General features: G+C 55.1%; 2 protein-coding genes across 7 annotated transcripts in view; one reads left to right on the top strand and one right to left on the bottom strand.

Moving 5' to 3' along the window:
* The window catches only part of COL2A1 (collagen type II alpha 1 chain), a 30,810-nt gene extending 21,413 nt beyond the window's left edge, over window positions 1–9,397 (top strand). Inside the window, exons 35-54 of the mRNA XM_037135611.2 lie at window positions 173–226; window positions 545–598; window positions 965–1,018; window positions 1,424–1,477; window positions 1,759–1,866; window positions 2,389–2,442; window positions 2,882–2,935; window positions 3,706–3,867; window positions 4,094–4,201; window positions 4,434–4,541; window positions 4,900–4,953; window positions 5,116–5,223; window positions 5,330–5,383; window positions 5,531–5,638; window positions 5,920–5,973; window positions 6,396–6,503; window positions 6,860–7,148; window positions 7,598–7,785; window positions 8,113–8,355; window positions 8,857–9,397. Coding sequence (XP_036991506.1) covers window positions 173–226; window positions 545–598; window positions 965–1,018; window positions 1,424–1,477; window positions 1,759–1,866; window positions 2,389–2,442; window positions 2,882–2,935; window positions 3,706–3,867; window positions 4,094–4,201; window positions 4,434–4,541; window positions 4,900–4,953; window positions 5,116–5,223; window positions 5,330–5,383; window positions 5,531–5,638; window positions 5,920–5,973; window positions 6,396–6,503; window positions 6,860–7,148; window positions 7,598–7,785; window positions 8,113–8,355; window positions 8,857–9,003 — 2,163 coding nt within the window. The 3' untranslated portion in view covers window positions 9,004–9,397. The remainder of the gene's footprint in view (window positions 1–172; window positions 227–544; window positions 599–964; window positions 1,019–1,423; window positions 1,478–1,758; window positions 1,867–2,388; window positions 2,443–2,881; window positions 2,936–3,705; window positions 3,868–4,093; window positions 4,202–4,433; window positions 4,542–4,899; window positions 4,954–5,115; window positions 5,224–5,329; window positions 5,384–5,530; window positions 5,639–5,919; window positions 5,974–6,395; window positions 6,504–6,859; window positions 7,149–7,597; window positions 7,786–8,112; window positions 8,356–8,856) is intronic.
* A 4,209-nt stretch (window positions 9,398–13,606) lies between these two features.
* Window positions 13,607–19,543, bottom strand: TMEM106C (transmembrane protein 106C). Of its 6 annotated transcripts, none has more exons than XM_037135587.2 (8): window positions 19,469–19,543; window positions 18,662–18,873; window positions 17,351–17,414; window positions 16,719–16,878; window positions 16,480–16,620; window positions 15,953–16,002; window positions 15,441–15,494; window positions 13,607–14,334 (listed from the first exon to the last, which is right to left on the bottom strand). In XM_037135587.2, the coding sequence occupies exons 2-8, from the start codon at window positions 18,843–18,845 to the stop codon at window positions 14,238–14,240; spliced, it is 750 nt and encodes a 249-aa protein (XP_036991482.1). In that variant the 5' UTR covers window positions 18,846–18,873; window positions 19,469–19,543; the 3' UTR covers window positions 13,607–14,237. The 6 variants fall into 6 exon arrangements, with proteins under 6 accessions (XP_036991482.1, XP_036991469.1, XP_036991461.1 ...); XM_037135574.2 differs by having other exon boundaries at window positions 18,662–18,915; window positions 19,469–19,509; XM_037135566.2 differs by lacking the exon at window positions 19,469–19,543 and adding an exon at window positions 19,356–19,457.
* Between the last annotated feature and the right edge of the window lie 1,572 nt (window positions 19,544–21,115).

The following is a 21,115-nucleotide window of genomic DNA, read 5'->3' as shown; positions in this document are numbered from 1 at the left end:
TTTAGGGACTTCCTTCCCCCACCCTTCCCTTCACCTCACTCCAGTTGGTCCTTGTCATTCACCCTCAGAGACCGCAGTTCCCTCTGGGCTGGGGGCTGAGCTCTGCCTGGAGCCCCATTCAGGGGCTTCTTTGAGTGCCCCCCTGAGGTGGCCCATCTTCTCTCTCCTGCAGGGTGATGTTGGCGAGAAAGGTCCTGAGGGAGCTCCCGGGAAGGACGGTGGACGAGTAAGTGAATGCTGGTTGCTGGCTTCTTGGGGACTGGGTGGGGACAGGTGCGGGGACCCTATTAGCCTCCCAGCCCTGCACTCTGAGCGGCTGTGCATGTATGCAGACCATGGTTCTAGCTCAGCTGTCTGGGCTGCACAACCACAGGGACTTCCCTGTCACCCCTGGGGGCCACAGGGAGAGAGGGCGAGAGGGGGTTCTGGGGGCCATGGACGGCATGCCGAAGTCCACCGGGTGTGGGGTCCCAGAGCCCCTGCTGGGCCCAAGTCCCTGGTTAACTCTCCCTGACTTCCTCACCTCCGCCTCTTCTCTCCCCAGGGTCTGACAGGCCCCATCGGCCCCCCCGGACCCGCTGGTGCCAACGGCGAGAAGGTGAGTCCTGGCTCTCCTCTCCCACTGAGCCCCCTTCTCATGTCTTGGCCAAGACCCTTATTTCTTCTCCTTGCTCACCAGCTGCCATCTTTCTGCCCAGAAGGGGCTGCAAGGGGTAAAGGACGGGGGTCTTCTTAGAAGCAAAGTCATTGGCTGTGTGTCCTGTCGAGCGGAGCGGATGAACCTGGGCGGGGGGACAAAAGTGCACTCAGCGGGGCCCTGAGGAGGGTGCCCGTGTGGGCGGAAGCAATGGGAAGAAAGGCTATGGTCGGGGGCACCCAGAGCCCCCGTCCATCATCTTGGCTTCCTGGGTGCACTTTGCTCTCAAAGGGCCCCACTTTGACTGCTGCCCCCTCCCAACCTTAGGGAGAAGTGGGCCCTCCTGGTCCTGCCGGAACAGCTGGTGCTCGAGGTGCCCCCGTGAGTATCAGCCCCCAGAGCCTGCCTCTGTCCCCAGCCCCTCGGGAGCGAGGAGGCCAGCTCTGCCTCTCAGCCTGGCCCTGCAGGCCCTGGAGCTGGCTCCCTCCCTGCCCTTGGGCCAGGGGGTGGGAGGGGAGATGAGAAATGAAGGGAGAAGGATGTGGCCCCCACGATGTGATCAGGGTGGGGGGCCTCTGAGTCACTAGAGCCTCCGACCAAGAGCGGCCTTCTGACCTGGGTCCCTCCATTCAGGGCTGAGCGTTTTGAAGCTCCTTCTGGGCGCCCTCTCTCTGGGGGCTGCAATGCAAGAGGCTGGGCTGGGCCTGAAGGGGCTCTGGGCTTGCAGGAGGGAACGGAGCAGGCAGGTACTTCGGCCTTACCCCTCCTGCCCCCCTTCTCCCACAGGGTGAACGTGGAGAGACTGGGCCTCCCGGACCCGCTGGATTCGCAGGTCCTCCCGTGAGTAGTGACCCCCCACTCAGGCCTGCTCCACATCCGGCACCCCCCCGAGGGCACACCTTGTAGCCTGTGGGGAAGGACGGACAGAATTTAAAGAAGAGAGAATGGCCTCTTCCCTTCTCTCCACACTGATATAATAACCCTTCAGCCCAACTTTCAGGCCCGGGGTGGATATACATGCACTCACACTCACTCAAAGACCTGGGCCCTCCCTTTTGGAAGAACCTCAAGTATTTGGCTTCCCCCCTCCCCACTCATTCACTTCCTCCTTCTTGGGACAGGGTGCTGATGGCCAGCCAGGTGCCAAGGGTGAGCAAGGAGAGGCCGGCCAGAAAGGTGACGCTGGTGCCCCAGGTCCTCAGGGCCCCTCTGGAGCTCCTGGGCCTCAGGTGGGTAGTCACAAGCTCCCTAGGAGCTGTTCCCACAGAGCAGGGATTGCTGGGCACTAGGCGAGGGAGGGGTGGACAGGCAGAGAAGGGCTGGGAGGCCTGGGCCACCCCCCACCCCCTGCGTTTAGGGAGCTCCACCCAGTAGACTGTGGATCCCGCTGCTGCCACCAGAGGGAGAAGAGTTTGTACTTAGGGATGAAGGCTAAATTGGCTTTTATTTTGGGTTTGAGTCAGGGTGTTGGGGGATGGGCAGGGTGCAGGCTGTGTCTCCCCAGTGTACACAGCCCGGGACAGAGCAGCTGGTCTCCTGGGGGCATGGTGTGGCCAGGGGGACATGGCTGGCCCTGTGGATGCCTGGTGGCCAGGGTGGCAGGCCCAGCTGTGACAGCTTCTCTAGGTTGGGAGTTTAGTGCCCACAAAGCTGCATGTTTGAAAACCTAGCCCTCAGGGGTCCATCGTTGGAGCTCAGGTCCTTCCCCAGGTGACCAGGCCTCGTTCTCTCTCTCCCTCCTCCTTTCCCAGGGTCCCACTGGTGTGACTGGTCCTAAAGGAGCCCGAGGTGCTCAAGGCCCCCCGGTGAGTGAGGCCCTGTTTCCACCCTGACCCAGGTCGGCAGGGAGGGTCAGCAGCTTCTCTCATGCCCCGCCCGACCTCACAAAGAAGGAGGGGGATTCAGAGGCTCCCCTGCAGCGTTCAGGGGTTCGCCCACCTCCTTCTTCCTCAGTCCTGCTCTTGACGCAGCCCGAGTGCATCCCGAAGGAGTGCGCCCCTCTGCTGGGGCGCAGCAGTCCTGGGAGACCCAGCCCTGGGTGCGAGGCGCCATAGCTGAGTGTCCCCTGCAGGGCCCCAAGGCAGAGGAGCCGCAGCTGCCCGGCCCTGTGGCCACACCCTGCAGGCCCTTTTCCCGCTCTTGGCTTCCCTTACCCCTTTGCACTACGGCTTCTAAGACCCTACAGTGTGTTCTCGGGCTTCCTGAGGGACTGAGGGATTCAGGGGCTCTCCACTCTCTACACAGGGAGCCACCGGGTTCCCCGGAGCTGCTGGCCGCGTCGGACCCCCAGGCTCCAATGTAAGTGCCACTCCTGGCTGGTTTCTTCCTCTGGGAGTTTGGGGCACAGACAGGGCTGCAGAGTCTTATTCGGTGCTCCTGCCAGGGTCCCAGAGAGCCTTTGTGTCCATTTCCTCTTCTGGGAGGAGTAGCTAATTGGCCATGGGGACCCACTCCCCTTGTAGACATCTGGGGGCAGGGCGGTGACCTTCTTGTTGGCCTTGGGCACCCTTCCCAGCTGGCTGGCTGGGGCTTGACCCATCAGACTTCTGGCTTGGTGGGCAGGATGGGGCTGCCAGAGGTGCCAGTAATTGCCTTTGTCATGGACACACATTTCTTGAGCACGCTCTGCACCTGGGCCTGTACTTGTCATGTGTCTTGCCCTTAGGGAGTTGCAGTGGAGGGTGGAGCCATCAGGAAAAGGCACCCAGTTCACCACCACCAACAACAAAAAACAGGGGGAGCAGGTGCACAGGCCAAGGGGGCAGAGGAGCTGGGTTTGAGCTGGTCCTTGAGGAAGGGCCAAGGTGGGGTGCGGGGAATTGAGGCCGAAGGGAAGGAGGCAAGAGGAACTCCAAGCAGATGAGGAAAAGCAAGCCACGCCAGGGTTGGAGAAGCCAGGGCTGGCTGCCCAGAGCTCTCACTTGGGAGAGATTGAAGAGGGATCCTGGGGTGGGGTGGGGGGGTCAAGCTGCCCTTCCCCAAAGGGAAACTGCTGTCCCTGGGACCACGGTGGCTTTGGCAACCCAGACGGGCAAGGGTGAGTTGAGTTCTTCATTTGCTCCTCCCAGGGTAATCCCGGACCCCCTGGTCCCCCTGGGCCTTCTGGGAAAGACGGTCCTAAAGGTGCTCGAGGAGACAGTGGCCCCCCTGGCCGAGCTGGTGACCCTGGCCTCCAAGGTCCTGCCGGACTCCCTGGCGAGAAGGGAGAGCCTGGAGATGATGGTCCCTCTGTAAGTCCCTGGTCAGACCTGGGCCCAGGGTGTGAGGGGGTTCTGAGCTCACAGAGCCCGGAGCTGGGGGAGCAGGCAGCAGGGGCTGTGGGCTGTGGGGTGGGGAGCAGAACAGAGCCCTGTACTCGGAGCGCTGCCTCCTGAGGAGCGGGCAGCCGGGCGGGTGTTGGTGAGTGGGCCACTTTGTATCAGCGCTTAAGTTCTCATCTCCCCCCTTTCCTCCTAGGGTCCTGACGGTCCTCCAGGCCCCCAGGGTCTGGCTGGTCAGAGAGGCATCGTTGGTCTCCCGGGGCAGCGTGGTGAGAGAGGATTCCCCGGCCTGCCCGGCCCATCGGTGAGTGAGGCTCACCCCCCCTCTGGAGGAGCTGGGCTCAGGCCCGGAGCTCTTCACCCAGTGCTCCTGATGCGGTGGCCTGGCCTCCCCAGAAGCGATGCCACCCCAAGGTTTCTACCCATACGGCACTCTCAGAACTGTCCCTTGTTCTGCCCTTTCCCCAGAAAGGCTCAGTGGGGTCCTGGGCAGGGACACTCAGAGTCTACTCTCACCATTGTCATTGTCCCTTCAGGGTGAGCCTGGCAAGCAGGGAGCTCCTGGTGCATCCGGAGACAGAGGTCCCCCTGGCCCCGTGGGTCCTCCTGGCCTAACTGGTCCTGCTGGTGAACCTGGACGAGAGGTGAGTGGTGGGACCCACTGGGGGCTGGTCCTGACCAGGGAGAGGAGCCCCGGGCATCTCTGTGCCGGGCCAGGCAGGCCCAGTCCTGCTGCCCCAGAGAAGGGGATGATGGGGTGGGCTGTGGCTAAGAGGCTCAGGCACCCGGGTGCACAGGGAAGGTGGTGCCGGGAGGGAGGAGGGCACGGGGACTTAGACCTGGGTGCAGGCAGAGGAGGGCAGAGGGAGCACTGTGAGAAAGCTTTGGCTCTAACGCTTCAGGTGGGCGGAGAGAAGCCTGGGCTTCCGAGGGGAGGACAGGGGAGCGGAGGGGGAGATGGGCAGGGGACGGTCTAATGGCATCTTGTTTCCCTTTGCCCAGGGAAGCCCTGGTGCTGACGGCCCCCCTGGCAGAGATGGTGCAGCTGGAGTCAAGGTGAATATCTGGGGGTCTCTACGGGCAGTCAGACCGGGAGGATGTTCCATTGGGCCTAGTAGGTCTGCAGATTGGGGTCAGAGTTTTGTCAGTTTGGAAGGACATTCTTTCCTTGCCTCCCTGAAACCTTCTTCTCTGAGCCTGAGACCTTTCTCCTGACAGGGTGATCGTGGTGAGACAGGTCCCCTGGGTGCGCCCGGAGCCCCTGGGCCCCCCGGCTCTCCTGGCCCCGCCGGCCCCACTGGCAAGCAGGGAGACCGAGGAGAAGCTGTGAGTATCGTGGGAGCCGCAGTCTTGGTGCCCGGCCCGAGGGCAGAAGCAGAGCAGGGTCGTCCCCGACCAGCCTTGTTCTGACACTGCCCCCCTCTCCTCACAGGGCGCGCAAGGGCCCATGGGACCGGCAGGACCAGCTGGAGCCCGCGGAATCCCAGTGAGTTTTCCCGTGTCCCGAACAGGGGCAAGCTGGGAGGGCAGCAGGTGCCCAGGGGGTCCTGGACTCCTTGGCTCAGGTGAGGCCAGCAGAGGGCTCCTGCCCAGCCTAAGCTGACCCAACCTGTGTCTATCTCTCTTGTTCCAGGGCCCTCAAGGCCCCCGAGGTGACAAAGGAGAAACTGGAGAGGCTGGCGAGAGGGGGCTGAAGGGACACCGTGGCTTCACTGGTCTGCAGGGTCTTCCCGGCCCCCCTGTGAGTGTTGCTGCCTGTGCTGGGCTCTCCCGCTTCTGCTCAGGGCCCGCTTGAGCTTTCCCACGCTGCTAAGACGGCTGGGGATCATCCTAAGAGATTGCAGGACTTCTTCGGGGTTGGAGGGAGGAGCAAGTGGAAGGGGAATGGGGGTGGGACACATATCTACTCTTTCAACTCTCTCTCTCTTCACATACGTATGTGTTTTCAAGGAGGCTCCCCATCCTGGATGATGGGGCCCTGTCTGTGCTGACCTCTGACCTTTGCCTCTTCCTTCTGCACAGGGTCCTTCTGGAGACCAAGGTGCTTCTGGTCCTGCTGGTCCTTCTGGCCCTAGAGTAAGTGAGATGAGTGAGCTCTTCCTCAGGGGTGGGGCCAGGGCACTGGCCAGGCGTCCGATTGGCTGCCTCTGGGGAAGCCTTGGGCTCAGAGGGCCCCACTGGGCAGCAGCATTGGGACTGTCTCAGTGTGGCTGTGGCCAGAAAAGCCCCTGAGGTCACAGGTAGAGTGAAGACGAGAGGAGCTCTGGGGGTTAGGGTTTTACGCAAGAGGATCTTAGGAGGGCAGGGGAGTGTGACGCCATCCTGCTGGCTCTTGGCCAGATAGAGACCAGTTTGGGGTTCCGTGACCCAGAACGGTGAAGAGTTGGGAGCAGCGTGGCTAGTGCCATCAGGGTGGGCACCTAACCAGCCCTGGCTCCTCCGACCTTTCCTTTGCTGATGGCTGCTCACTCACCGCCTTTCTCTCTCCTGGCCTGCAGGGTCCTCCTGGCCCCGTCGGTCCCTCCGGCAAAGATGGCGCTAATGGAATCCCTGGCCCCATTGGGCCTCCTGGTCCCCGTGGACGTTCAGGCGAAACAGGCCCCGCGGTAAGTGTCCTGGATGCTGCCCTGCTCTCTGGGATGTCCTCGGCATCCTGGAGGCTCGAGCTTTCTGGTGCTAACAGCCTCGTGGGACACCAGCCTACAGCCAGTGGTGATAGCATCCATTATTCCGAGGTCTCCCTGGAGGCTCAGAGGGCCTGTGTTGTTGTTGAGACATAGAAGAGAGGAGCTAGTGAAGAAATAGGGAAGGTGCTATGGTTTTCTTGGCCCTGGCCTGCTGTACCCCTTCCTCCATGGGTCTGGGAAGAAAACGTGCACTCGAGTGCACCTTAGCAGGTGGGGATGGACAGAGGAAGGATGTCTCCCCACAATTCCTGGCTGATTTCTGTTTCCTGTTGCAGGGTCCTCCTGGAAATCCTGGACCCCCTGGCCCTCCAGGTCCTCCTGGCCCTGGCATTGACATGTCAGCCTTTGCTGGCTTAGGTGGGAGAGAGAAAGGTCCCGACCCCATGCAGTACATGCGGGCTGACCAGGCAGCTGGCAACCTGAGGCAACATGACGCTGAGGTGGATGCCACACTCAAGTCCCTCAACAACCAGATTGAGAGCATCCGCAGCCCCGAGGGCTCCCGCAAGAACCCCGCTCGCACCTGCCGGGACCTGAAACTTTGCCACCCTGAATGGAAGAGCGGTGAGCCTGCAGGACAGGACCCCTACCCCAGAGAGTAGGAGGTCAGACCACTGGGTGTGACCCCCTCCGGAAGGTACCTCAGGGCAGGCCATAAGCAGGCCTGGAAGGTTCTGGCAGGTGGCTGCTTCCCCATTTTACAGCCAATAAACTGTGGCCCTGACTCCTGTCCTGCCATGGCTACATGTCGAGTGACTTCAGGGTGGAGTTCCATCCACCGGTCAGGCACTGATCCTGTCCTGCTGCTCGCACCCCTGCTTAGCACTGAACTTTCCTCTCCCAGTCTCCTTGTCCCTTGACCTCTCCATCTCCCCTTCCTTGGGCCACGTGCAGCCCTCACACCCTGCTCTTCTCCCTCTGCTGTCCCACCGGCCTTTCTGTCTCTGGCCCTCTCCAGAGAGTGTGTGTGTGCCTGTCTGAGCCCTGATGGGGCGCCGCCTCCTCCCCTGCAGGAGACTACTGGATCGACCCCAACCAGGGCTGCACCTTGGACGCCATGAAGGTTTTCTGCAACATGGAGACTGGCGAGACCTGCGTCTACCCCAACCCGGCGAATGTTCCCAAGAAGAACTGGTGGAGCAGCAAGAGCAAGGACAAGAAGCATATCTGGTTTGGAGAGACCATCAACGGTGGCTTCCATGTGAGTGCCTGGCTGCTCTCGGCCAGAGCTGGCTTCTCAGATCTTGCTCTTCTTTCTCCCTGGAAGTTTTCAGCACCTTGCCCACATTCTCACCAGTTTCCTTTGGGGCTTGTGAGGAATGAAAGAGGAAGAATCTTTTCCTGCATTTAGAGGTGGAGGAGGAGGAGGCCCTTGGGGACTTGCTCTATGCCCTGGAAGCAAACATGTCCTCCCAGCGACCTACCCCCAACCCTCCTCAGCTTTTCTGGACACTTGGCAGCCCCAGAAGCCCTTGGTCCCATTGAATACCACTCCCGGGCCTCACACCACTGTTTTCTGCCCTAACAGTTCAGCTATGGAGATGACAACCTGGCCCCCAACACTGCCAACGTCCAGATGACCTTCCTGCGCCTGCTGTCCACCGAGGGCTCCCAGAACATCACCTACCACTGCAAGAACAGCATTGCCTACCTGGACGAAGCAGCCGGCAACCTCAAGAAGGCCTTGCTCATTCAGGGTTCCAATGATGTGGAGATCCGGGCTGAGGGCAACAGCAGGTTCACGTACACTGTCCTGAAGGATGGCTGCACGGTGAGTTGGCTGGCTGGAGCTGCCAGAGAGATGAGCTGCCTCGGGCTCAAGGCTCAGGCTAGAGTGGGTGGCAGTGTTGTGGTCACACAATGATGGGCTCATGAGAGGTGTGAGTGTGAGCAGTTATGCAGGGAAGATGTGCAGAGTGATAGGTGAGAGGTGTATGTGTGCTCCCTTGGCTCAGGGGAAATAAGGCCTCACCTGGTATGACTCTTACAGGAGGATTGCCGTAATGTAGACAGGCCAGCTGTGAGCTGGCATGACAGGGGGTCCCAGGCGGGGACCTCACAGTGGGACAGGGGAGAAGGGCAGGGTGGAGGAGGCCTGCTGAGAAGGATAGGAGTGAAGATGGAGAGGGTCCTGGCCAGCTGAGAAGGGTCTAAGGAGCACCAAGTGTGTTTGCACTTTGTGCTCCGAGATGCTCAGTTTTGGGGTCCTGGGCAGCTGGTATTGGATTGCAAGGCATCTGCTAAATAGCATCTCCTCTCTTTCTCCCCCCAGAAACACACCGGTAAGTGGGGCAAGACTATGATCGAGTACCGGTCGCAGAAGACCTCGCGCCTCCCCATCATTGATATTGCACCCATGGACATAGGAGGGCCCGAGCAGGAATTTGGTGTGGACATAGGGCCTGTCTGCTTCTTGTAAAAACCTGAACCCAGAAACAACACAATCCATTGCAAACCTAAAGGACCCAAGTACTTTCCAATCCCAGTCACTCTAGGACTCTCTGCACTGAATGGCTGACCCGACCTGATGTCCATTCATCCCAACTGTTCACAGTTTGGACTTTTCTCCCCTCTCGTTCTAAGAGACCTGAACTGGGCAGACTGCAAAATAAAATCTCGGTGTTCTATTTATTTATTGTCTTCCTGTAAGACCTTTGGGTCAAAGCAGAGGCAGGAAACTAACTGGTGTGAGTCAAATGCCCCCTGAGTGACTACCCCCCAGCCCAGGCTAAGAAGACCCCCTTCAGGTGCGGGGCGCAGGAACTGTGTGTCCCACACAATGGTGCTATTCTGTGTCAAACACCTCTGTATTTTTTAAAACATCAATTGATATTAAAAACAAAAAATTTGTTGGAAAGTACATATCGACTTGGGTTTCGTTCTTCATTTTCCGTCAGTCCTTGATTCTGTAGCATGATCCAACAGCCACCCGAAGGCCTCCTTCTGTTGACTTCTCAACCAACAGGGGAGGGCACCGAAGCCCCTGCACTGCCTGGTTTAGTGGCCTCACGCAAACACGAACTTGCCCCTTCTTATAAGCCTCGGCACTGTGTGGAGCCCAGGGGTGAACTGGGACCCTACACTGAGATTTGGGAAGGGAGGCACCAGAGAGGGATAGCCTTGTTCTTGAGAGTGAACTTGGAACAGAACTCGGGTAGATCAGTGCAGAAGGAGCAGTGAGCTCCGAGCTCGGGGTGGACACTGTGGGCTGCATCCTGCTGGGTGGGAAAGGTTGGAGATGCTCCTGAGGCGGTGGTGGGGGGGGAGCAGAAGGGGGCAGGAGGGGAGCGGCCCATGCTAAGTGCACACAGTCAGACAGTCTTGGTGGCCTACTTATTTGTGTCTTTTTCTAAGACTGTTAGGTCAAGGAGAGGTGGGACTGTTAAATGCTAATCCAGCCCCTATTCCTCTTTCCTGCCCTTGTGCCTCTGGCCCCCCTTCTACATTTCCTATACTTAAAGCTTCCTTGGACTTCCTCCCAATATCAGGCTCACGAATAGGCAGCCCCCCCTCCCTGTCCTCAGGTGTCCCTGATTTCTAATGACTTCTGTATGTGTGGCTGAAATGAGGAAGCGGTCACCTTCACTAGAGAGGGCTAGTTCATAATTTTAAATGAGCAACCCTTTCCTTTTAGCTCAATCCCTCCTCACAAGGTCAACAGCGTGGTGATTGTGGCAGGGAGGGGAGTACAAGGGGACAAAATGGTAATGGGAAAAATACCAAAATAATCTTAAAAATAAAGTAACTCTTCCATCTATCGAGAGCTAATGGGGGACAGAGGAGAGCAGTGAAGGGTAGAGATGCTCATGAAAACATTTCCCTGGATACCCGGTGGGCCTGTCGAGGGCGGTCAGGTGTCAACAAGTCAACGCCACTCCAAGAGCCCATCCTGCGTCCTAGTTCACTTAGCTCCCTGCAGTGGCATCAGGCTACTTACTCCTACTAAAGCAGCTCAGGAGACTGTGACCAGAAGCTCAGACCCTTGGACTGTGCATCTGAAAGTTTGGCTATTTCCTCATCACTTAGATTTATTGGCTCAGGGGCTCTGAGTTTTTCTTGAGCCATTTTTGGTCTATTTGCGCAGGTAAGTAAGGGGGGCAAAGCCTTAGTTGTTCACCATGGCGGGGCCACCCAGGTCGCTGGTTTGTGACGCTGCGTGTGGGGGCGGGGTCAGAGAGGGAGCAATGGCGGTCCTCTCCGTTAGCCCAGTCCGTCCCGTTTCACCACTGCCCCAGCCTGTTCATCCAAGCAGAATTGTGGGAGCCTGCTGCCCCGCGCCCTGCGGTCTCAATACTGGCCTCGTCACCGGTTTATCTGCACGCAAATGCACGACCTACCGCAGACACAGCCAGCCGCTCCTCTTCCCTGTGTGCGCCGGTAGTGAGCCTGCGATCCGATCCGCGCCTTCAGCTGCTTGCGCGCCACCAGGTCAGGGATCTTTTCGGTCAACCGGCTTCGCTGCTGGCTTACCCGTTTAGCCGAGCATTTCGTCCTTTATTTATTTTTTTTTCCGGACTCCGTATTGTCGATTTTCTGTGTGGTCTGGTTGTAATTATCGTTGTTAAAAATAGTTGTTCTTAGATTTGGTTGTGCACGGAAGTGAGGTGGGTCCACCTACACCTCCAACTTGGCAGAAGTCCAGACCCTTGGAAAAGAGGTCCCATTTCCACCAGGATACCCAGGTGATCCCTTGCTGCCCACCCACTCCCTGGGCACCTGGTGAAACCTAGAAATTACAGTTACTGTTACACAGTAATCAAGGAATGAACCAGAGGTGGGGAAGAGAAGCAGAGGAACAGCCAACCGTACCTCCCTGTGGTCAAATTGAAATGTGGTGTCAACTTACTCTTGGTGCCCCCTGTCTGGCCCGGACCAGAGGGGAGGGGGAAAGCGACCAGGTTTGCATTAATCCCTGCGATCCCCAATGCCCCAGGAAAGGCCAAAGGCCTCTGCAATAAGAATAACCTGTTGTACAAAAATGCTGACCCTGGCGGGACTGCACGAACATACCTGGCATACCAACTGTGAGGCCTCGGTCAGATTACCTTTCTCGTGCTTTCTCATCTCTACGAATATATCTGAAGGCTTTTAACCAGGAGTCAGAGCTGCAGCTAAGACTCAAGTTCCCTAGATCCTGGGTAAACGACAGAACAACTTCTAAACAACTGAAGGAACACAGAGGGAACCTTCACAGAGTGCTTTTGAGGTGCTGAAGGCTCTTATAAAGACAAAGAATAAAGATTATTTTGCACAGAGGAAATACTTGAGACCCCTTAGGCTTCATGTAGGGCATTTGTAAGTAGCAGATTCTTTCAGTAATTTGTCTCACCCTTGGGTTTAGAATCCATAGACGGTGGAGTCAAGGACAGTGGGGATCCCGCCTTGGGGCAACGGGTTGAGGAGGAGATGGGGCCTGGTGAATATAAAAGGCTGGTGATAACGTTTTAAACTTCTAGCTATGACAAAACACCTCAGAAAATGCAGTCCTTAGCATACAGCCAGGAGCTCAATAAATACTTCTTTGGAATGAGTAAATGAACAAACGGGGACTTCAACCAGGTGACACAGGGTAAGCAGTGTAAGTGGCTGGAGAGCAGAGAGAGGGGTCACAGGAGAGGCCACGCCAGAAGCTGCAGAGAAAGAGAGATCTCCGATGAAGCCTCATTTCCAGGAAACACATCCTCTCCAAATCCCAGTCCGTCCGAAATCCAGTGATGACGGCGATGACACCTGAGCCGCCGCCTCCCCCTCTGCTGCGGTGTTGCTGAGAGCAGACTGCACGCATGTGTTCAGGAAACGACAGATGGCGTGGACAACTGTGCAGAGCGTCCCGGGGGCGGCTCAGGATGCCAGGAATGTAAATGGGTTGGAGAAGCCGTAGCATTATGAGGTCAGATTTAGTGCTCTGTTGGAAACAATTAAGTGCTTTCATTTGAATATCGTAGCTGGATCTAAGGTAATACTGAGCCCTGGCTGGTGTGGCTCAGCTGGTTTGTGTTGTCCCGCACGCCAAGGGTCGTTGGTTTGAGTCCAGGTCAGGGGTCACGTGGGGGGGGCAACCCATCGATGTTTCTCTCCTTCTCTTTCTCCATCCCTTCCCCTCTACAAAAAGTATTTGTTTTTAAAAGGTAATATTGAGAAGTAAGAAATGTTATTGAGGCACAGTCACGAAAATTATTAAAACTTAAGTACCTATATGAGTGAGTAGCTTTTCCGAAATTACATGAAAAATATACTTGAGGCAATTTGGGAATGGGAAAATTAAAAAGACACTGTAGCCACGTGAGCACCTTCAGGTGTTCAGGGCTATGTTCTCAAAAACAGAGGACACTCGTTTGCACACAGGTCGCGGCCCATCATTGACACATGGAACGGTCGCCACCACTGTGTCCACACAGACCACCGAGCAACCCTGAAATGCAACTTTCGACCCTCAGCATTTGGGTTACCCCATCACAGTCGATGGAAGCGAAACAGTCCCAAAATGTAGCCTTAGTTAAATAAAGACTCAGAGTGTCAAAATCACTAAGCAAACATCGAAGATCAAACTACAGGAATGAGGACTGATACGGATCCTCCACCGGTGGCTGTTTCTGGAGGCCGGCTCCTACTCGAGCTTCCCAACGAGATCCTCTGCCATTGTCCACTGCTTGATGGCCAAGAGCTTGGAGACAGTTCAATAAACTTTCAGACTCAAACCAGGCCCTTTTAGCCAGAGTGGCAGCCAGTGGTGGGGAGCTATTCCTTCCCAGGAAGCAGCTTCACTCCTCTGGTATCTGCCCTACCTCTTCCGACCTCCAGGGGGCACAAAGCGCTCTGTGCGGGAACAGCAACAGGGCAGCCTGCCACCACCAGAGGCAGGAGAAAGGTGAGGCTGTTCTCTGATAGGAGCTTCCAGCGATGGTACAATGAGGGTTCCTTCTCTTCCCCTCCCATCCTGTGCTGACCTACTTAGCCGGCAACTCACCCACAGTTCCCCCAGCCGTGTCTAAGATATCCCAGCAAGCAGAGGAGACGGAGAGGAACCAAAAGCAGGGTTTATTTTTCTACCAAATCCCAAATCCATGTTCCAGCCAATGGATGAAGGGTAAATCAAGCCCCACATAGACTCTTAGTAAAAACAATTAGAACATTCTACCAGGAAAAAAAGTTCTGCTTCTTAAAAAAAAAGTTACTAGGCATTTGGGAGATGAAACAATTTCGCACACCGCGTGGTCTGTGCTCTCTTTGTGCGTCCCAACGCCCCCCTCCCCTCCCACCCGGGCAGCTGCAGTCCTGAAAGCAGCTGCACCAACAGTCCCAGCTCCACGTCGCCCTGGTTTCTGACAGAGTCCCACGGTGGGCTTCCAATTCATAATGCTCCAGGAACTGCTCCAGGGCCAGCCGAGAAGATCTGAATTGAATTCTTTCAGCCGTGAGTGTCTGCTATGTGCTGGGCATAGGCTTGGTGCTGGGCAGTGGATCTGCTGGTCGATGAGAAACATCAGTGGTGCTGGAGTTGAGTTTTCCTCCCAAGGGGCAGGAGGGTGTGTGCTGGGGACTAAGAGAACCAGTTTCTCCTCCACCTCCACCGCCTGGGGCAGGTACGGGCCCTGGAAGCAGATGCCGTGTCTCTTCTGACAGGTGCTGCCATGGAAGAACCAAAAGCGGTTTCTAAACAGCGGAGGAGTTTTTTCCACAATCCACGTAGTGATGCGTCTCCAAGGAGCTCTCAGTCATGTGGCCAATGTATGAAATCTTCACTGAAGTTCTAGGGAAAAGAAACCAAGAATTCTGTGTTTGAGATGAAATAAGAAGAACTGCTCAAATAATGTCTTGCACACTCAGTCAACAATACCCATGTGTACATCCAATATCCCAGCTTCATGGTTACCCAAGAGAACCTTCCCGAGCCCACAGAGATGCTGTGCTGCCTACTGACTTTCCACATAAGCCAGTTCTCAGCTGGGGACCATTTCCCCCCACCACGGACTGCCGGACTGCCAGCCCTGTCTGGAGACATTCTGGTTTGTGACAACTGAGGGGGAGGAGGTGGTGAGTGTTACTGGCGCCGGGTGCACAGAGGCCAGGGTGCCGTTAGGGACCCTGCAGCTTGCAGGAAAGCACCCAGCAACAAGCAACTGTCTGCGCGGGAGTGTGGACGGGCGCCGGGGCTGGGAAACCTTGCTCCACACCCTCCTACTGTTCGTGTCCATAGAGACACCTGTTGTCTACAGATGTGACGTGGCTCTAGGAGCGCCCCAGGGGTTCGTGACGGACGTGTGGTGATTTGTGTGGCTAGAGACTCAGTCCAGCCAAATGCCTGACAAAGTGCTTTGTTCCTTATGAGTCTCGTTCGGGTTCTAAAGGGTCACAACACTAGTCCTGTTTCATGGGAAACGTTCTCAAACATCTCAGTTTGGAACAATTCGGTTCTTGACCAAGTTGTTCATGGAAAAAACGTCTTGGCTGTCCAACAAAACTTTGGTTTTGAGTCTCCACCTGATAGCCTTCCACACTGACACTCATGTGATCAGTCACGTGTCCCTCAGGTGATAAACAAAGGAGATTCAGGTTTTGAACAAATTGGCTCCTCGAACAGTTTTCTGGAACAAATTAAGCTTGAGAACTGAGGTTCTACCACACCCCTAACTGCTCGCTGTGACTCTGGTGGTTTGTGAAGGGATTTGGACACTGCATCGAGCGGACACCAAGAGTTCGCTGTGTCTGAGCCTGGAGGCAGCGGGCGCCCCTCTTTGGCCCTGTGCCCTGCCTTGCGGGTCCCACGGGGCCTTGGGCGGGGGAGGCGGAAGCTCACACAGCCTGACGGTCCAGGCTCAAACCCCAGGCCACGGAACAGGGAGGAGAGAGACGTACCTCATGAAGATCACTATGTTGTGCACCTCGATTTCAGGTACTGTGCAGAAGAAGCTACCAAACAGCCAATACAAAAACAGTCAGTTTAGTTTAAAAAAAAAAAGGAGGATCAGCAGGAGAGCACCAAGTTACACTGTCAAACGGAGGAGCAGGCAGCCGTTTGGGAACCCCCTCCCCACACGACTCTCCCGACCGCAGCGCACCATGGTTCACCAGCCCACCCGGGGTCCCTTCACCCTCCCATGAACTTCTTGTTTTCTCAAACCCATCAGACATAAATGCTGGAGCTCGGAAATGTTTCCAGTGGCTGAAGGTTCTCCTTTAGAGATCCCAGCACTTCAGTCACATTATCAAAAACCACACCCGCCCAAAAAAGCTCAAGACAGCCACAGCTAGGGAACCTATGGGCCCAAGGCTGGAGCTTCCAGCAGGACCAGCCCCGATCAACTGAGTACAAGTGCTCCCCCACCCCTCCCCCAGCGGACAGCACACACAGAGAACAGCACCCTTACTACACATAGGAGAACGGGCCTCCCATCTCCGCCTGCACAGTAAAATTGACCTGAAAAGAAAACATCAGAGTCGGTCGGTGGCCATGCAGGAGTGACACAGAACACTACTGTCATCAGCATTCAAAGACCTGGGAGCATTCTTCTCTCACATACAAAACATTTCCACTAGATTGTCCTTCATAGGGATTGTGAGTCTCTTACAAATTCTTCTAACCTCTTCCCTTCTGAGAGGCCAGTGGACTTCAGACCATCCATCATTCTGCCTCTTCTTGGTTTGTACCAAGTTGCTTTCTTTTACATGTTCTTTTTTCCCCCTAATACGTAAGTGCTAGCTAATTCTGCCCCCCCCCCCCAATTTCTCATAATTACAGAGCCCATCAGGTCTTTCTCATTGACCAGCTCTTCCCAGTGAAAACGAGAGGAAAGGGAAAGTAAAGAGGCTACGCCATTCCTACAGCCCCTGCTCTGCTCTTAGGCCTATGGGGCAAGGATCCTAAAAAAAAACAGACCCCAAACAAACAGCATACCAATCGCTCGCTCCGAGGTGGAATGAGGGAGGTGTTAGTTGTCACATGGGACCCAACGACTGTGTTCATGTACTGAACTTGGCTGGACAGGCTGGTCACTGCCACAGAGTAGAAGTTGGAGTTCCTGATTTTGAGGGTGGCCTGCAACAGGGCCAGTGAGGAAACAAGTGTAAGTTTGTCTCCTCGAAGGCCCAATACTCGCAGGTGCACAACCCGGGAAGTGAGGCCCTAAGTCTTACCTTGATGGCGAGGATTACAAGGGAGTCGTGATTATTAAGTGTGACTTTCATCACTTTGATGCCATCATCATCCACAAGGACTGAATGAGGAAACAGGAAGAAAGCCACCAAACCAAATGCCAGGAGACAGAGCAGGACAGACAGGAGGACATACTGTTTGCTGCAAATGACAGAGCACATGACCAACTCAGGCAGTCAGATTGCAAGGTCCAATCCGTTAAGGTCAACTGCAAAACCAGGAACAATGGGGGAGGGGCCGGAGTACAAAGGGCTAGGAGCCACCAAGCAGGCAGGAATGGGTGGAGTGGCAGAAGCCTCTGCTGTCTGCCTTCCGGGAGGGGAAGCTGAAGAGAGGAGCTGCAAGGGCAGAAACGTCTCCTAACCTCCCGGGACACGTCTCCAATTCCTTCCAATTCAGTTCCTTCACTTGGCCCTCTGAATGTTCCTAGCTTCAAGTTTCCTCCCCCAGACAGTGAAAGGGGCAGATACCTTTCTTGAGAGAATAGTATTAAGAAAATGGAGGAATTTACAAGAACAGATCAGAGGTTTCAAAAACGGAACTGGCATTCATATGTATAAAAAGGGACTAGGGATAGAAGTAGGCATGAACAGGAGTGAGGCGAGCAACTCACGTTCTCTGAGGGCGCAATCTCTGATCACTGTGAGGGATCAAAGCCACCAACTCGTTCACTTGCTCTGCAAAAGAGCCAAACAATTATTTTTGGTCAAATAAATCCTATGATTCGGCAATACTTCCCTTCACTTCGCACACTGGCCTGCCACAACGTATTTGGAATTAAGACATTTCTAAGACACGAGTTTCACATTTTGGGTCTAATAAACAAGCAAATCTATAGAAAGTGCCACAAATCACAAAATATCTTGTTCTGACTTTCCTGTATGGCCTTGGGGAAGGTGACTCTTCTCTAGTCCCTGTCTCCTCATCACCATCACGACAGCTTTGGAGGAGAGGTGGTTCTCACAGCTCTAACCCTGTGCCCCGGCTTTCTGAGGACTGCCTTTGTGAGAGATGACCCCGCCCCCAGCCCCGGCTCCACTCCTGAGCATCTGTTTTTCTCTCCCCACTTGATATACACAGTTTTCAGATCTCACATTGTTAATGATTTACCACCTGCTTCCTTTGAACAGAAGCTTCCTGGGTGGTCCCCTACCTCCCCCCAACCAAATCTGTGCCAGGTCTTTCAAGTGAGAACAACAAAGAAACACGCCTGTCCACCGGTCTACAGCAAACTGTTGTAGACAGCCAGAGGCCCAAGAGAAAACCAGAGGCCCAAAATGGAGTCACCTGTGCTGAAGCCCATGACGGTGAACCCAGACTTAATACCTGACCCAACTGCAGTCTTGATCTTCTCCAGGAATGTAATCTTAATCAGTCAGTCTGGAATTTTCTGGTCACCACTAATGGTGCAATCATCTGCTGTGTGAACCTTCTCCATCTCCCCCGCTCCAAGAACAATCCCTCTTGCCTGAAACAATTCTTTCTTTCCATTTGCTAACGACTTTCATGTCCCACCCAGTTTCAGCCTATAAAAGCCTTCCACACTGAACAGCTCCATGGGGCTCCTCTACACTTGTTAAATGGGATGCCGTTCAACTTATGAATCACTCACCAAAGCCAATGCGATCTTCAAATTTATTCGATTGAATTTTTGTTCTTTAACAAAACCAAATGTTCCAAACCAAGGAAACAACAAAACAGTGGAAGTGAAGAAAAGAAAGGCTTTCAAATATAAGGAAACCAAGAGAAGTTGTGGAACCTGCCCAAATTCATCGAGTCAGCTGAGCGGGCTCCTGTTCAGGGCACCATCTACAACTACGGTATTACTGCTAGAATAACAGCTGTCTGGGAGATAGGAGAAGCCTCGTGGTCACCTACAGATTCTTGCTGGGGAATCAACCTTCCCATGACCAAAGCTTCTCACCTGTTGGAATGTAGCCTGTCCCTTGGCACGTGAGACAGGTGATGCTGTCCCGCCCGGTGAACTCCACATATGGGAACTGGGCAATGGCTTCTTCCTGCTCCCGTGCATCCAGTGTATCCTCTCTGTCATCTTTCTTTCGCTTGTAGGAAAAAGGGAGAGTGAAGGAGGAATGCTGGGACCCCATGGTCGAGATGTGCCTCCTGTGTCATGTCCTAGGATGCAGAGAGTCAAGTGAGTGCATGTTGGTGGCCACACTGCACAAGGAGAGAAGAAATTGTATCGGTAGGGCAAGTGAAAACACAAAAATGACTAAATTGCTGTCCTGAGTGTGATCCCAAAGACCTGCACAAGTCCTGCTAGGACTTCATTCTGTAGCAGTGCTCCCCATCCCCCTCCTACGGCCCATCGGAGGAACAGGGCCACTTTGGCCAGCCTGCCCAGGTCCTCACTGCCCCAGGGCTCAGGACAGCCCAGCTTCCCCCCTGATCCAGCTTTGCCCCTTCCCATCCACTATCTGCAAACTCTGAGCCCACCTCAAGAAAAGCTTCCTGAACAAACAACAGACACCAAATTGGTAACAGGCCTTACAGATCCTCCTCCCACTCGCCTCTCAGCCCCGGGAGGCCGGCTCAGGTCACGCCCCCCCCCGCCCCCCCCCTGGCAAAAAGCTTTGCTTGGAGCCCACCAGACTTGCCCAGGGCGGAGCGAAAGCCGGAGTCCCTGGACCTGCAAGGTGCGACCCCCAGCAGCTGCTGTCTGGCCGCAGCCCCTTCCGTCCCCGCCACCCGCCCCCGTCTGCGCGTTTACCTGACTCTGGAGTCCACGGAGCTGCCCACACTCGGTGCGCAGGCGCCGAATGTCAAGCAAGCTCCACGCTGTCAGGGCACGCGCATGCGCTCTTCGCAGCCCAGCACTCGGCGCCGCTAGAGGGCGGCAGAGTGCGGGAGGAGGAACTCTCGCAGAGAGTGAAAGCTGTACTCCGCGATGGCGTGGAAATGCTCCAGGCAAGTTTCCTGAGCAGAATGTTTCTCTGCCCCGGGAGGAATAGGGAGGCTACGGCGGTCAAAGTCAATCTCAACTATGTTTTTGAGCACAGGGGCTGTGTAGACACGCCGAAGGTACAAAGATGCAGAAGACACCAAACATTCCCTGGTCCTGCCCTTCACACGCAAAAAAGGCACGCACGTTGGGATTTGAAGTGTGGGTTCTCTGCAGGCGCTGCCACGTTGAGCCTAGCCCGTAGCATAAGGAAGTGAGGGCGGACATTAGTAAAGCGAGGTTACCCAGGATGATGGTGGGGAGAGGAGAGATTCTCGACTGAGTGAACGAGAGGCCTGCTTGGCAATGGACAGAGGCCGGACTCCTCCACGGCTTTGCCACCCCCATGTCTCTCTCCTCGTTCTACTGAGGGTCAGTGGATGGAAAATTACTAAGAGGAAGCATTAGGGGTCAGGGGAATGTTGGCTAATAGGATTGTTGCTGAAGACAGGCGGGCTAATCAGACGTGTCTTGGGGTTGGTGGGAAATGAGGAATCTGATTAGATTGGAAGGTAACCAGATAGCGAGTGCCGGGGGTTCTTGCAAAAACTGGATTTTACAACAAGTGCACAGAGGGGCCTAGGGAAGATTCAGGAACCTGACTGAAGTTTGGTCAAGCAAGACAACTTTGTCAGAAGCAACAGGGAGCCATTGCTCCTCCTTTTTCTACCTCATCCATTCATTCTCCTTGAAATCCAGTCTTCACCTTTCTTCTCGCAAGCACTGTACCAGTTTATATTCATTTGTCTACACAAATCTGATGTTGTTGGGGACAGCAATATGCTCAATTAAAAATATATTTCCAGACCTTTCTTGCCAATTCAAGCCAATGAGATGTAAGCAGAAGCTGTGTGTGACTTCCAGGAAAGCTTCTTAAAAGGGAAGGAGACTCAAGTAGTCCTTTGACCTTCCTCTTCCTGGTTGAAATTTGGATTTGATGCTGGAGGTGGGGCAGCCATCTTGTGACCATGAGGCAAGAAGTGCATGCTAAGAAAGGCTGGGTAGAAGGATAAAAGGAGCCTGGGTTCCTGATGGCACTTGGAGCCACATTCAGGCCCTGGACTCCCTATCTTACGACTTCTTGTTACATGAGAATAACCTCAAAATTGTGGGGTTATTTGGCTGTCTCTCATAGTGGGGTGCAACCCTAAAGGATACAGGAACAGAGTAAAGGGGAAAGCCTGGATTTTAACACAAGCAGTCTGACCATTTTAACCACACGTAGGTTCCTATCATTGCTTAATGTCTGTCCTTAGGGTGCATACCCCTAGAGAGAGGAAGGCCCCTTGCCTGACTGAGGCCTGTTCCACATTCAGTTTTCTTGTCCCAGACTCATTTGTGACAGGGAACTCACTTAGGGAATCTTGGGAATGAGCCCATCCTTTAGTAACATGCATGTTGCCTCACTTTGTGGTC

Source organism: Artibeus jamaicensis, unplaced genomic scaffold (genome assembly GCF_021234435.1).
Source record: "Artibeus jamaicensis isolate MK-2021 breed Jamaican fruit bat unplaced genomic scaffold, CSHL_Jam_final contig_233, whole genome shotgun sequence".
NCBI lineage: Eukaryota > Metazoa > Chordata > Mammalia > Chiroptera > Phyllostomidae > Artibeus > Artibeus jamaicensis.
The sequence above is the reverse complement of the archived record's forward strand: the minus strand, read 5'-3'. Positions and strand labels throughout refer to the sequence as shown.